This window comes from Apteryx mantelli, chromosome 10, assembly GCF_036417845.1.
Source record: "Apteryx mantelli isolate bAptMan1 chromosome 10, bAptMan1.hap1, whole genome shotgun sequence".
Lineage (NCBI taxonomy): Eukaryota > Metazoa > Chordata > Aves > Apterygiformes > Apterygidae > Apteryx > Apteryx mantelli.
The window spans coordinates 24,527,431-24,543,392 of NC_089987.1; the positions used below are offsets into that span (position 1 = coordinate 24,527,431).

At 44.2% G+C, this 15,962-nt stretch overlaps 1 protein-coding gene across 4 annotated transcripts; it reads left to right on the forward strand.

The window, feature by feature from the left end:
- Positions 1-250: 250 nt before the first annotated feature.
- Positions 251-13,189, forward strand: LRRC36 (leucine rich repeat containing 36). Of its 4 annotated transcripts, none has more exons than XM_067302939.1 (10): positions 251-293; positions 1,863-1,914; positions 2,253-2,732; positions 3,732-4,030; positions 4,411-4,494; positions 5,068-5,233; positions 6,073-6,239; positions 10,242-10,353; positions 11,464-11,578; positions 12,967-13,189. In XM_067302939.1, exons 1-10 carry the CDS (start codon positions 258-260, stop codon positions 13,163-13,165), a joined length of 1,710 nt encoding a protein of 569 aa, XP_067159040.1. In that variant the 5' UTR covers positions 251-257; the 3' UTR covers positions 13,166-13,189. The 4 variants fall into 4 exon arrangements, with proteins under 4 accessions (XP_067159040.1, XP_067159041.1, XP_013798208.2 ...); XM_067302940.1 differs by having other exon boundaries at positions 10,245-10,353; XM_067302941.1 differs by lacking the exon at positions 251-293 and adding an exon at positions 1,334-1,600.
- The last annotated feature ends 2,773 nt before the right edge of the window (positions 13,190-15,962 follow it).

Genomic DNA, 15,962 nt, shown 5'->3' on the forward strand with positions numbered 1-15,962 from the left:
CCTACATCTCGGGCTGCAATTTTATGGGTACCAGAGTCGAGCTAACAGTCTGCGGCTGCAGAAAGGGCAGGCGGTCTCACTGCCTCTCCCATCCCCTGCTCCTGCTCCCAGCCACAGCTCCTGCCCGTTCGCAGCCTTCGTGTCGGCTCCGACGCCCAACTGGCCGTCAGGCTGATTTAACCCCCTAAAACAGCAGGAAAGGCTCCATTTGGCGGGCAGCTATAGTTTTTGTCCACTTTCGTGAGCAAAGGCAGCTCATGAAATCTGCAGAGCTAGCACGAAACAAACCACAGGTACGTGTGGCGGGAGCAAGGCGAAGGCCCCGAGCCCCTGAGGAGCCCCTCTGCATGACTCACTGCCTTGGCCTTGCTGTTTTCCTTACACAAGGAAAACCGCTTCTTCCCGGAGAGGCAGCCCGCACACAGACAGCGTCTCCCAGGCTCCTGACCAGCCGGGAGTCACACGCACATGTGGCGACAGGCATGAGCACACGTCCTCCCCGGCCAGGCCAAAGCGCGGAGTGCGGCAGCCTTGCTGCCCGCTGTGACCTCCTGCGGGGCAGGACACGGCAGCGGCTCCCCCGCGCTGCCAGGGCCGCGCCTCAGCGGCCGGGAAACCGTCCCCAGGCCCAGCTCCGCCGCGGCCTCCGGTTCCAGCCCGCGGAGCGAGCGGACCGCTGAGGAAGGCGGAGCGCCGGAAACCGCCTCGCGCGCGCCTGCAGCGCCCAGCAGAGGCGCCCCGAAGCGGCCACCTGCCCCGGGCCGCCCCGAGCCCGAGCCCGAGCCCGAGCCCGAGCCCGAGCCCGAGCCCGAGCCCTGCCCCCGCCCGGGCGCCTCCTACCATGGCGGCCGGCGGGCGGCGGCGCGGGCGTTGCCAGGCAACGGGCGGGCGCCGGGCGAAGCGGGGGTGCGGCAGCGCCGGCCGGGGGCGCGCGGCAGGTACCGGCGCGCGGCGGGGAGGGGGGACCGCGGGGGCGGCGGGTGACGGGGGGGCCGCGGCGTTTGGGGTCGGGGCAAAGGGGTCCTGGAGCGCTGGGGATCAGGAGGCAAAAGGGGGCCTGGGCATTTGGGGTTGGGCCGAAGGGGGCCAAGGGCGTTTGGGGTCAGGGGGCCGTGGGCAGCCTGGGGGGCTGCGGTCAGGGTCAAAGGGAGACCAAGGCATTTGGGGTTGGGGGTCGTGCGCAAGACATTAGCTGTCTTCAAAGAGTTGGCTCCCTGCCTTGGCTCGCTAACCAGAGCACGGGCTCTTCACAGGCTACACGTCAACCTGAAAAAATTGCATGAGAGAGACTGGATACTGAAGAGAGAGATCTTTTTCCTCGCTAGCGGCAACAGCATGATTATTGAACGTTATAAAATTGTCCTGGTGGTCCATAAATGCCGCGGAAAGGTGTCTTTCCATGTGCGGTTCATTGGCTCTGCTGGGTCTCTGGTGCTGCTGAGTGTACGGGATAGGAAATACAAATTCTTTCAGCAAGGCCTGGAGAACATGCAGTCATGGCAACTCCAGTAGCTACAGCTTAAGCTTTACACACTTCTCATCTTTAGCCCAAATAGATGCTTTGTGCTTTCATTAACCTGCAAATACCAAGAAGCTGCTGGTAAACCTATTGTTACCATTACTGAATTATTATGCTTGTGTTTATGAGTAACTTACTGGTCTTGAAATCATATATTTGAATTCTTTTGTCCTGTGCTGCTGACAATGTGTTTGTGTCTTTGAATAATAAATGGTGTGTAAATATCATTATGATTCTTCCCTTTGTCTTCAAGCTTATAAATACTTTTGTAATATGTGGGCAGACTGGAGTGTCTGTATGAATGTGCAACTCATGATTTGGTAATGTTTCAAATATTTTTCAGAAGAAAGACATTTCAGGAAGGCAGCTGATGAATGAGAGTCACTTGGAAGCAGGTAACTGTTTCAGACTCATAATGGAGGGAAATTTAATATTCCCTTTATATAGATGGAATACTGACATGACTTTTCTACACTGATTCCAGCTATCCCGCAACCTGCTTAAGTGGGCTGGGCAGTCACTTAAGTGTTCATTCTCTTGCACTACTGAATCTTAGCATCAGCACGTATTGTAGTAGAAAAAGTCGTGCTGTGGGTACAGGCACTAGTAATAGTTCCAATTATTTATCTCACCTAAAGTTGGAAGGAAAACATAAATCGAACAGTGCTTTAAGGGAATGTTTTGCAGTTTTTATTTTCATTCTTCATACTTGTATGTTTTGTTTTCTTTCCAGACCAGAAACACCTGTCATCACCCTCTCAACTACGTTCATCCCTGCGCTCCCCAGAGCAAATAAGATCAGGGCTTGCAAAAGGAGGATACCAGGTGGTTTTCTCAGACAGTAAAACTTCAGACTCTTCCTCAGAGAGGGACGTAATACAAAAGTCTGGTATTTATGAGCTTAGCCAGGAAATTTCTTCTGTAAAGAGATTGAATTTGAATGACACAAATACAGTTGATTCATATAAGCTACCCAGAGAAACAAGGCTAAGCAATTTTGACAATTTTGACCATGTCTCCCTGACCTCAACTCCTCAGCACAAAGAGTTTTTGAAAAAACTTCAGAATGATAAGAGCAGTAGGGGCCACAAAGATTACAGTGGGAGGCTTGCTAATGAAATGAAGACATCTTCACAGACCTCCAGTGGTGGTATGCTGACACCGCACACTGAGACAGGAAATAACAGCAGAAGTCCCTTCAAAATCAGCTCAGGTAAAAAAAATATTTATGAGAGGCTTTGTTTTTCCTGATCTCAGACTTTTACAAAGGTGTTTCCATTTGTCTCATTCCTAATATCTGTGGTGAGTAAATTAATTTGAAGACTCTTCTAAACAAAAAATACACCACTGTATAGCTTATTTGCTCTCTGATATAGTCATGATTTCAATTTGTAGAGTAGACTATCCCTAAATGGCCTGATTACAAAAATTGGTGAATAACCAGTGCCCATTAAGTGAAGATTCTTCTTTGAACAGGTGAATATACAGTGAATTTGTGAGCAATATCTGTGATGAAGTGCTTGCTTGGTGTTGAAGACTTGAGATCAGCTATTCTGGGCAGCAAGCTGTTGATTTTCAGCCTTCTTCAGATACCTGAGGCAATTTAATGTTTGTGCAGATAAACACAGGACTCCTCAATGACGAGTGTCCGTCTTGCAGTTTTGTATTCTATGTTATACTTGCAACTGCATAAACAGAATTCCTTGAAAGTGAAACGAAACCTATTTTCCTTGGCTGTTTCCCTAAGTCGGAACATCCCTTAGATGAGGTACCTGCAAAGGGATGCATCCTGCATTTTGCCTAAAATTGAGTGTCTGCATTAAATTGAGTTGTCTTTTAACATTTACTATTTTTAATAGAGGTTTGCAGTTTACCTAGGAAGTTAGTGTACCTGTAAACCTCTTCTCAACTCTGCCTCAATTGGTCCCCTTGCACCTGATTGTCTTCAATGTCTTTCCTAGCCACAGGCAGTTGAACACAGATACTTGAAGGTATTTGGGTGACTAATTAATGTTAAAATTAGTAGGACATTGGCGTTTAAATGGGTTTTATCTCATAGCTTTGAAGACTTGTGCCTCAGTGTTATTGTCCTCTGTGAAGGCCTGGTGTTTTACAATCAAACCACTTTGCTGCTGCATCAGGCACTTCATAGAGGAGACAAGAATAAAAATTTGGAGAAAATTTATCTGCTTTGCTCTTTTCTTTCCCATAGATCTGAACATCAGCACACATCTAAGCCATAATTCTGCTCTACTAGACAATCATTTTTCTACTTTATCTGCAAGCTTCAGTGATACAACATCAAAGCTTCACTCTTTATCAGCTGACATGTTACTGGAGAACTCGCAGCCAGTAACAATGAGACCAACAATGCTCTCTTCAGTGCCTGGGGAGGTCAAAGAACCTGCAGCTAGTAGGTCCTCAAGCTCTTCTAGAGTGGAATACAAGCAAAGTGAGAGCCTGCATTCACTGACGTCTCCTAAACATTGCTTCAAAGACTCGCACAAGGAGGCAAGTGTCTTATTATTTGTCATATTTGCTCTTCAGAAATGCTTATGTGGAAAATGAGATGTTAATATAAATCTCCTAGTAAAAAAAGTTCTGTAAAGGATAATACAAAATAGCTTATTTCTCTTAAAAAGTAATAATTCAATACTGTAATCTAAGACCATCCACTGCTGCTCTGTAAGGGCATAAATACAGTTGAACTCAAAACTTGATAGAGCCAATTCTGGTAGCACTGAGATAATTTTGCAACAAGTTGGCTGTACAATTGTTCCTGAGTCTTTCTAACTGAGTTTGGGATGTTACCAAAGAACACTCTGAATTTACAGTGGTTTACAGCCACTACAGTGAGGTATGCATCTTATTTTCTCTTTTTTCATGTGGAGGAAAGAAACTGTGATGAACAAAGTTCCACAGTGTCTGTGCTGCATTCACTGCTCACCCCCACCCCAAGCATTACAGACAGACAGGTAGGTTTTCTGCCTCCTTATATCTCAAGTCAAGGGAAGATACCTTTCCCTTGGATGTTTTATACAGATTATTGGATTCAGTACTGGAATAACAGATAGCTCTGTTACATATAGCACTACTGCACCTGAATAGAGAGTCACGGGCAGTGGAGGAGACTACAGATCACTATTAGTGCCAGGGGAGGATCCTGGAAGTCAAAAGGGATTTTAGGACAGAGGACATAAGCAGAGAACATGAACTTTCAGTGTGACATGTACTACTCAGGGAATTAACATTATTCTTGGTTATGTAAACGGGTATGAGAGAGAGCAAGAGGTAGGTCTAAGGGCACTAGTGAAACTGCTGATGAAATACTGTTGAAAATGCAGGTTTGCCTGAAGCTATTCATGCATCCTTTGTTTATTCTCTTGCATAAATGCAGTACCATACTGTGCCTCTGACTTCTTTGTGCCCAGTTGGAAAAGTGCAAGTATAAACACGTGATAAATGCATCCAGCTAAGGCAGGAGGTGCTTGCAGATGTACTACATACGTTAGCCGAGAAAGTAAGCAGCTTTGGCTTTTTCTCATTAGTCTTTTTCCAGTGAGCTGAGTAATGGTACTGGTGTCACAGAAAGTCACAGTCCCACCAGACCTGAAAAAACATCCCATGTTACAGCTGTTCTACAACAACTCCTGGAATTAGTAGATTGTCACTGGAACGGATCTGGATCTCTTCTGTTTAACAAGGATTTTCTTGGTAAGCTTTCCAGGTATATGGAAACACTTTATCTTAAACATCTCTCTGCTTTCTTCCAATTCATATTTAAAGTCAGGAATTTATATTGCCGTGTGGCATTTAGACTTTGTTTGGGGTCTTACTCTGCTCTCCTCTTCAGAGTGATATTAGCTTCCCATTTTATTCTAGAACATGTCTCTGATACTGCTGCACATTTCCAGAGCACTAAGCAAAAATTCTTTCTGTAACATGATACAGTCACTGCAGTCACTGTAGGTACCAGCTGAATAGCTAAGGTATATAGTATAAAGGCAAATTTAAAGAGATGCATTGTAGTTAATTGCCATCCAGTATATTAGAAATCAAGCCTTACAAAATGTCTTAGTTCAAACTATATATGAATGTTGTTACTTGGATCTTCCTTGGAATTCTTTGACAATTTTTTCCTTTCAGAAGTTTCTGTGCTACTGATAGTATTTTTTTTTTTTCATAGGAAAAGCTAATTTTCAATAATATTCCCTTCAGATTTTTAGTGGAAATTCATAAATTACTGGAATGAGATGCTTTAGCATTTTCCACACAGAACTTCCTGATTTACCTTTCAAAATTAAATTTAGCTTATAGTCAGATATTTTTGCGGTATAAAGATCATATTGAAGTAGAACATTTCTAATCAGAACACAAAAAAACTTTGGACTGATTTTGAATTTTCATAAAAGTTTTGAGATTTCAACTTTTCATTTGTAACTAGGAAAAAAATCCAAAAGGAAAAACTTCCATCTTTGCTCTAGTGCCATTTAATGATGAAGAAAATACAGTAGTTTTAAAATTTTTGTTAAAATCTATTTGTATCTCCGTAGTTCCAGCCCAAAACTTGCTTTTGCATCTGGTGGCTTGTACTACTTCACAGCATGCTGTTCATCTGCCAGCTGGACACAGCTCCTCAGCCTTAGCTAGAAATGATTCCAAAGTTCAAAGGACCCAGCTGAAATATACTGAACAATTTGATAGAACAAATACTGCTACGGTAGGTGGTTTTAGCTGTCTGTCTTTGTCAGTATGTTAATGGCAATTCAATAAGAAGATGAGCCTACTGTAAACTTTTTAATAAGGAAAACTTCCTTATATTAATGAAGTTGTGGAAAGATTAATCACCTGATTTAATTACAAGGAGGAATAACAAGGAGGAATAGTGCTTCCAGTGGGATTTCTATTCAGGTATTTTGAATCCTCCTTGTATTTTGAACCAACAGACTGGTTCTTCTGGGAAGTATCAAATTAGTGGCACCTTGAAATAAGAGCACTTTCTTATTGACTCCCTTGAGCCAGGAGCAAGGGAAGTGTTGGATCCCACCTTTGGTTGATTTCCACCTTTTTTTTGCTGACAGCCTCCATGCTGGTTAGTTAGCTGCCACAGAGAGGAGCTGTTCAGCTAAGGACCAGCCTCATCTGGTCCACAGGAAAACAAGCAAATAACAAACACTCTCATTTGCCTGGCTCAGCAATCCTGTTTATACTGATTTTGTCTAATGTCTAATCCTGAAAAGATCTGGGTCTGTCAACTCCACAGCCAGACTTCTAGCAACTATTTTTGCTTATCATCCTTCTGTTCAGGGCCATGTGCCATAGCTGCTCAAATTACTACATTTCTCAGATGAAGAACATGCATTTCAGCTGCAGTTCCATGTTTTAATCTGATTTTATTGCAGCCTGCTGAGGACAGGGATGGTCCTGTTCCCCTACCCTGCCTCCAGTTGTGTTGCTGCTCTCTTCCTCAAGCTGGATTTAACAAATGCATGGCTACAGGGTATATCAAATCAAATCAACCTCTTGATTCAATGGAAGACTGTTTTGTTTTGTTTTGTTTTGTTTTCTGCTTTTTAAGTGGCTCTTACTCTCTCTAGCACACTCAGTCAAGAAGTGAGATGCCTGGGTTCAATGAGATACCCTTCCTGACAGGAGTTCAAAACCTACATGGTCCACCTAGAGAAGAGCTCCAGGGTTATCCAGTTGTAATGCTAACCCGCACTGAGCTCTTCATTTTTCTTGCAACTCTGTCTCAGTGGAGCTAGATTTATGAGGTTGAAGGAGTGAGCCAAACTATAGCTCAATGGGTAGGGATTTCTTCTGATTTTGTAACTCACCTTAAAGTCTACTGGCTAGAAGCCCGAGAAGAATCAGGACAGCCAGGTTATATGACTTTCCCAAGACCACAGCATAAACCTGTGGCAATAATGTGAGCAGGATGCTGCTGCTGTTTTTCCCTATTCTGCTCCACAGCCTCATACTCCTTGAGACTAAAATCTCAGAATCACAGAATGGTTGAGGTTGGAAGGGGCCTCTGGAGATCGTCTTAAGTCCAATTCCCCTGCTCAAGCAGGATCACCTAGAGCACATTGCACAGGATCACACCCAGGCAGGTTTTGAATATCTTCAGAGAAGGAGACTCCACAGCCTCTCTGGGCAACCTGTTCCAGTGCTCCGTCACCCTCACAGTGAAGAAGTTTTTCCTCATATTCAGATGGAAATTCCTGTGTTTCAGTTTGTGCCCGTTGCCTCACGTCCTGTCGCTGGGCACCACTGAAAATAGTGTGGCCCCATCCTCTTGACACCCTCCCTTCAGATATTTGTATACATTGATAAGATCCCCTCTCAGTCTTCTCTTCTCCAGGCTAAACAGGCCCAGCTTTCTCAGCCTTTCCTCATAAGAGAGATGCTCCAGTCCCCTAATCATCTTAGTAGCCTTCCGCTGGACTTGCTCCAGTAGTGCCACATCCCTCTTGTACTGGGGAGCCCAGAACTGGACACAGGACTCCAGATGTGGCCTCACCAGGGCTGAGGAGAGGGGGACAATCACCTCCCTCGACCTGCTGGCAACACTCTTCCAGCCCAGGATACCATTGGCCTTCTTGGCCACAAGGGCACATTGCTGCCTCATGCTTAACTTGGTGTCCACCAGCACTCTCAGGTCCTTCTCAGCAGAGCTGCTTTCCAGCAGGTCAACCTCCAACCTGTCCTGGTGCATGGGGTTATTCCTCCCTAGGTGCAGGACTCTGCACTTGCCTTTGTTGAACTTCAGGAGGTTCCTCTCCACCCAGCTCTCCAGCCTGTCCAGGTCCCTCTGAATGGCAGCACAGCCCTCTGGGGTATCAGCCGCTCCTCCCAGTTTTGTATCATCAGCAAACTTGCTGAGGGTGCACTCTGTGCCTTCATCTAGGTCACTGATGAAGAAGTTGAACAAGACTGAACCCAGTACTGACCCCTGGGGGACACTGCTTGCTACAGGCCTCCAACTAGACTGTGCCGCTGATCACAACCCTCTGAGCTCTGCCATTCAGCCAATTCTCAATCCACCTCCCTGTCCACTCATCTAACCCACACTTCCTGAGCTTACCTATGAGGATGTTATGGGAGACAGTGTCAAAAGCCTTGCTGAAGTCAAGGTAGACAACATCCACTGCTCTCCCCTCATCTACTCAGCCAGTCATTCCATCACAGAAGGCTATCAGATTGGTTAAGCATGATTTCCCCTTGGTGAAGCCCTGCTGACTACTCCTGATCACTTTCTTGTCCTCCACATGCTTGGAGATGGCCTCCAGGATGAGCTGCTGCATCACCTTTGCAGGGATGCAGGTGAGGCTGACTGGCCTGTAGTTCCCTAGGTCCTCCTTCTTGCCCTTTTTGAAGACTGGAGTGACATTGGCTTTCTTCCAGTCTTCAGGCACCTCTCCTGTTCTCCATGACCTTTCAAAGATGATGGAGAGTGGCTTAGCAATAACATCCACCAGCTCCCTCAGCACTCGTGGGTGCATCCCATCAGGGCCCATGGATTTGTGGGTGTCAGTTTGCTTAAATGATCTCTAACCTGATCCTCCTTGACCAAGGGAAGGTCTTCCTTTCTCCAGACTTTCTTTCTTTTCTCCAAGGTCTGGGATTCCTGAGGGCTGTCCTTAGCAGTAAAGACTGAAGCAAAGAAGGCATTCGGTAACTCTGCCTTCTCTGCATCCTTCGTCACCAGGGCACCCACCCCATTCAGCAAAGGGCCCACATTTTCCCTAGTCTTCCTTTTGCTGCTGATGTATTTGAAGAAGCCCTTCTTGTTGTCCTTGACATCCCTTGCCAGATTTAATTCCAAATGGGCCTTGGCCTTCCTCATTGCATCTCTGCATACTCTGACAATGTGCCTATAGTCCTCCCAAGTGGCCTGTCCCCCTTTCCACATTCTGTATACTTCCTTCTTCTGGTTGAGTTTTGCCAGGAGCTCCTTGCTCATCCATGCAGGTCTCCTGCCTCCTTTGCTTGACTTCCTACTCTTAGGGATGCTCCCATCTTGAGCTTGGAGGAAGTGATGCTTGAATATTAACCAGCTCTCTTGGACCCCCCTTCCTTCTAGGGCCCTAACCCATGAGATTCCTCCAAGTAGGTTCCTGAAGACGCCAAAGTTTGCTCTCCTGAAGTCCAGGGTTGTGATCCTACTTATTGCCCTGCTTCCTCCTCTCAGGATCCTGAACTCCACCATCAAAATGCATAATGAAGGGAGAGCATTGCAGATGCTGCAGGGAAATATTCTAAAATCTAAAGCTAAAATGTGTTTCCAATTAGGTCTCAAAAAAAAAAAATTTTTTTCCATAGAAACATTGCTGTTTAGATTTGTTTTCTGACATCATCTGAGCTTTCTGCCAAAATGCCTGAATATCTTTTTGTGTTTTCGATTTTATTGTTTGTTTAGGTTATTTTTTGTACACCTATGTAGTAATGCTTTGAAAATGCCTTTATTTTTTAGGAGTGTGTTTCAAACAAGTACTTCAAAGCGATGACATAAGGATTTGCTTAAATAAGCAACCATGTTAAACCCATTTTCATTTATCAGTCACTCTTCAGAGGGCTTACTAAGGAAGGATTCCTAGGGACTTACTGGGCAAAACTGTAGAAAAGGTTTTCATTTCTCTGAACATTATTTTGATTCTGCAACTCTTTTTTTTTTTTTTTTTTTTGTCTTGTCTCATCACAAATGGTTTATATGATGCAGCAGCTAGTTAAAGGACTGGAGGAGAGCCAAATGTCAGCTTCCAAGTTACAAGACATGGATCAGACTGCTGCTTCTAATTATCACATCCGAAGAAATCAAGCACCCACATATGGTAGGGTCAAATTGCTTAGTTTTAGTTTGCTGTGAGGAATATGGTTGTGTTCAAATGATTTTTCTTTTCTCCTTGCAGGTACGCACATTATTATTATAACTGTGAATGGTCAGGAATGAAATTGGGGTCTTTTCCTTAGCAGCTGTACAAGCTGTTCTTTTAGAAATGGAAGGATTCATTTATAGACACCTAGGCTACAGTAACTCAAGTTAATGATGACTTTATAAGTCTCACAAGCACTGGCACAAATCAACATAGTTACATTATTCCAATATCCAGCTGTGCCATATATGCCTCTTCTAAGAGGTTTGATTCATTGTGCAACAAGAACAAGACTGCTGTAATGCAAGGATAAGGAAACACATCTGAAAAGTGGCATCATAGTGGGTACCTTGCATGCCTAAGGACCAAAACATGCATTCCCACAAACTGGAAGTAATTATCAGATATTTTCTGTCTGTACCTAGCCCTCAGACAGATGAGCTGACAGTAGTCCAAAGCTTAATCTCCATTTGCCCAACACTTCAATGGCCAGTATAAATGGTAACAGGTGCTATGTAATCTGAGATAGCCTCACAGGTTTCATTGCCAAATAGGTGTGAACATCTGTTCTGACCTGGCCCATAGCAGAGGCCATAGAATTCAGTCCCCTGGATCATGCTTCTGACTCAGGAACATGGCACTGAGTTGCAGGATGTGTTTAGTCAGTCGTACAGGCCTGAATTTTAAAGGCTTCAGGTAACAGAGAATGTTCCACGTTGCTTCACAATCTGTTCCAATTTGTTTTGTTCCCTGTAACCTCCAGCCCTATGATCCCACAATCCCCTTTTGTCTCTCAGATTAAAGAGCCCTTCCTGTTAGACACATTCTCAGTACAGCAGTACTTGTAAGCTCATCATTAAGGTTGTGATCCAGAAATGTGCCTGAAGCAGGTTCAGCTTAGGCTTTGCAATAAAGCATTAATAACTGTGATATTAATTAATATTGTTCATAACAACTGCTTCTGTTATGCACAGGCTGTTGTTAGTATCAGGAATTTTTTTTAAATTAAAAAGGCATTTATAAGCTTTTGCTGATTTTGCTCTACCCATCTCACTGTGTTTCCTTTAGATGACTTGCTTTGGAAAAATAAGCAGCTGAGTTTCCAGGTGGAATTTCTAAGGCTGGAATTAAAACAACTTAACAGACTTCAGGAGACTGTGGCTCTTCTGCAGGACAGTCAGAGGTATGGGCTGTGCACAGGTACGGTACACAACTTGCCTGTCACAGTAGGAGGTGGTACCGTGTGTCCCAGAAGAACTCTCCCAGCTCCTAGTCATTTATGTTTATTATAATACCTGCTGCACTGGTACGAAATTGATGAATTCAGAGCTTTGACACTTGAGCAAGCTATTCTGAGGGGACGTTTGCTGTACATCAGCTGATCCATGGTCAGAATCTCTGCCAATGCTGTTTGTCTGCAGCGAGCGCCAGGGTGGCCTTTTCTCGGCTGCCCACTATCAAAAGGAGGTGGTAAGATATCACTGACCTGCAGGAGGAATTATGACTACGCTAGCTCAAAGGAACTATATGTTTCAGGGAACAGCTATATGGATAAATATTTATAAAATTGTATTGAATTATGAAATTGCCTTCCAAAGGAAACACTGAAGTCCTACACTAACCTGTATTTTGCATAAGGAGGTGCAAAGAGCACAGCAGAAAGCAGGGAAAGCCACCTCCTCCCCTGTTCTGCAACATGTGGTTACTGGAGGGTTAGCTGCTGGTTCTGCAGCAACCCCAAGTGTTCCAGCCTCTTCCAGAGCCACCTCTGCAAGCTCAGGGCAGGCAGTGTCCTCTTCAGCTCAGTTTAACCTCTTCTTTTTAAATATTTTGTGCTCATGGCTCAGAAAACATGTTTCAGTCCTTAATCAAGTACAAAAGATTTGCCACTAATCATCTCTGAGAGAGCTAAGAATGTCAACAGAGGGCACATGGCTGACAAGTCACAAGTTGAACCTGGGAGGTCCTTTACTTAGAGTGTTGCTCCAAGGAGAGGAAAATGAAAATACTGTGTTTGGGTTTTTTATTAATGCTCCATTTTATAAACAGTAAACAAAAAGACAAATGATTATGGTTAAGTGTTTCAGGGTAAATAATAAATGATCATTATCAAGCATTGCAAGATTCACATGGCTGAAACTGTTACAGATTTTTCAGCCAAGATACTAAAATGCCAGTTCGATGAGTGGGTTTGATGAAACTTTTCCTTTCTTATAAAAAGTATCTCAGGTCAAAATGAGAGACAGGAGAATGCCTTTTGCAATCACAGTACTCTGTTGATATGCTTCCAGCTGTCTTAGCACATACTATTAATCTCTACAGCACATTTTGAATGATTACTATCAGTTATTAACCGCTGTAAGCCAGTTATGTATGAAATCTTAAAATGAAGCATAGCTGTAGTTGTCTTGAAATACAGAACTAAAAATACAATTTCAACTTTTTAAGTGTGAATTTGAATAAATGGAAATCAGTATATTAGGTTTGTAAACATCTTTCTAATCATAGCAGGTTCACTCTGCTGGATGCATACTCACCATTTTAATCTTTTTCTGCAACAATCTTGCCCAGGTCTTTACTGGCCGCAAACAACTTCCTGATGCAACAGTTGAATAAAGAGAACAGTCCTACCGTTCACAAAACACCTCTTCCTTCTGAAAGATGCACCAGTCGTGAGAGATCACCCCCACTAGAAAGAACTGCTCCAGTACCATCAGCGTACAGCTCTGGTCAGTACTGCAGTTCAGAGAAATTATACAATTGTCTATAAAGGGAATAAAACAGACATTAAGTACGGATTTTGTTCACTTTTGTATTGAATGAAATGTCATGCTGCATTTAAAGATGCTGAATCTAATACTTGCTTTTACCGATTTCTTATCATCTTCCTACTCCTACTTTCCCCCATAGCCCTAAAAACATCCAAGTACTAGTATTCTTACATTTCTGCCACGTTTATTATATTAACAGAAATATGGGGATGAGTGCTGTATAATAAAATTCTATCTGAAACCATGCCATGCTGGGAAGATGGTAATTCAGTTGATTCAATTCCCTCTAAATTTGTACTGAATCAATATCCCAGCATGGTGCTGGCAATATGTAGTTGGAGGTGAAATATTGCATGTAACCTTTATAGTGAGACCAGTATCTCATCGCACTGACTGCGAGTATTTGAAGTTCTAGTCCCAGATTTAGATTTCTACCCCTGAGAAAGTGATTGATCCACCAGGATCTGAGCTGCTCTCTGAATCTTGCTGAATGCATTTTGCTATCTAGTGTCTGTATTTTGGACAACATTGGCCATCGGTCTTACAGTGAAAGAGAAAAGTACAGAAGAAGGCAATTCAATTACAATGAGATAAGGAAGCCGCTCAGCTTGAGGCCCAGGATCCACACAGTAGGATGCTCACTATAGAAGTGAATCCTGTCCTGTTATGCCACCATCTACAGCTCACATATATGTTCATGTGTGCGTGCCATTCTTTTTTACTGCATTCCTCTCCAAGTGTATTTCAGTACAAGTTAGCACACAGAAGAACAGGACTTTTGGAACAGCAATGTCTATCAGTTTTTCCTTGTGCTCCTAGACAAGACAGAAAGGGTAAGTCATCTATGACACCCGCTCTGTTCCTCACTAAACAGCAAACCTGTTTCTTTATGTTCTGTGATCACAGAATCACAGAACAGTTGAGGCTGGAAGGGACCTCTGCAGTTCATCTAGTTTAACCCCCCTGCTCAAGCACATTGACCAGGACCCTGTCCAGATGGCTTCTGAATATCTCCAAGGATGGAGACTCCACAACCTCTCTGGGCAACCCGTTCCAGTGCTCTGTTCCCTTCACCGTAAAGAAGCTTTTCCTTATGTTCAGACAAAACTTCCTGCGTTTCAGTTTATGCCCGTTGATTGCTGTCACAATGAGAACTCAGACTCCATATGGTTCTGCCACAGCCTGACAGGTTAGGCCATTGGACTTGTCAAGAACAGGTTAACTAGCTGAGATCCTATAGTAGCCCATCATGACCCTGCTAGGCTTATTGGCATTCACTATCTCACCCTTCTAGGGGTGAATCCGCAGCCATCAGGAACAAAGTACTCACTCTCTTCATTAGTTATCTCTGGTCAAACTACTCATCCCAGACAAAAGTGACCACTCAGAGGAGTCAGACACCTAGTCCCAGGTACATAGCTTGCTGCCAAAGCATGAAGCACTTAGTACAGACATCACCCAAGATAATTTTAGATCAGATCTCTAGGGCAGTGGCCTTGGGGCAGAGAAATAGGTTGTACTGAGGAAATTTCAGGTCGTATTTTGATAACTTCCCTTCTGCCTAGTGTTACCCTTTGCATCAGTGTGGGACTGTAGATTGAACTGCAGGCTCTTTCTTACCACACAGTCTGATGAGGCATTTCGAGGACAGTGATATTTCTGAATATCCTGTAAATGTGGTTCAGACTCTCCTTCCTTGATTACCTGGACCTGGAAGTGGACCACTGCAGCCAGTCACTATTTGGAGGACTGCCATTTCAGAGCTGACTGATGGTCAAGGATCACCTCCTCCAAGCTCAAGAATGGTCCATCCCAACAAGCAGGAAATCAAGCAAGGTAGCAGGAGGCCTGCATGGATGAACAAGGAGCTCCTGACTAAGCTCAAACATAAAAAGGAAGTGTACAAGAGGTAGAAGCAGGGACAGGTGACCCAGGAGAAATATAAAGACACATGCAGGGATGTGGCTAGGAGAGCTAAAGCCCACCTGGAGTTGCAATTGGCAAGGGATGTGAAAGGCAACAAGAAAGGCTTCTACAAGTACATAAGCAGCAAAAGAAAGGCTAAGAAAAATGTAGACCCACTGCTAAATGGGGCGGGGGCCCTGGTGACAAAGGACACTGAAAAGGCAGAGGTACTGAGTACCTTCTTCACTTCAGTCTAGACTGGTAAGACCGGTCCTCAGGAATCCCAGGCCCCTGAGACCAGAGGGGAAGTCTGGAAGACTTACCCTTGGTGGAAGAGGATCAGGTTATGGAACACTGAAAGAAACTGGACATACATGAGTCCACCAGCCCTGATGGGATGCACCCACGAGTGCTGAGGCAGCTGACTGATGTCACTGCGAAGCCACTCTCGATTATCTTTGAAAGATCATGGTGATCAGAAGTTCCTGAAGACTGGAAGAGAGCAAATATCACGCCTGTCTTCAAAAAGGACACAAAGGAGGATACAAGGAATTACAGGCTGGTCAGCCCCATGTCAATCCCTGAAAAGGTGATAGAGCAACTAATCCTGGATACTGTTTCCAGATGTGAAGTAAAGGTGATTGAGAGTAGTCAGCATGGATTTACAAAGGGGAAATTGCAGTTAACCAACCTGATGGCCTTCTGTTATGAGGTGACTGGCTTGGTGGATGAGGGGAGAACAGTAAATGTTGTTTAATCTCAACTTTAGTAAGGCTTTTGACACTGTCTCCCATTACATCCTCACAGACAAGCTGATGAAATGTGGGCTAGATAATTGGTCAGTGAGGTAGACTGAAAACTAGCTGAACTGTTGGGCTCAGTCCAGGGACA

Excerpts from the sequence above, each read along its gene's own strand:
- LRRC36 (XM_067302939.1), top strand. The coding sequence starts at position 258 with ATGAAATCTGCAGAGCTAGCACGAAACAAACCACAG. Across the intron at positions 294-1,862 it reads TAGCACGAAACAAACCACAG|AAGAAAGACATTTCAGGAAG; the intron begins GTACGTGTGGCG and ends AATATTTTTCAG. Across the intron at positions 6,240-10,241 it reads ATAGAACAAATACTGCTACG|CAGCTAGTTAAAGGACTGGA; the intron begins GTAGGTGGTTTT and ends TATATGATGCAG.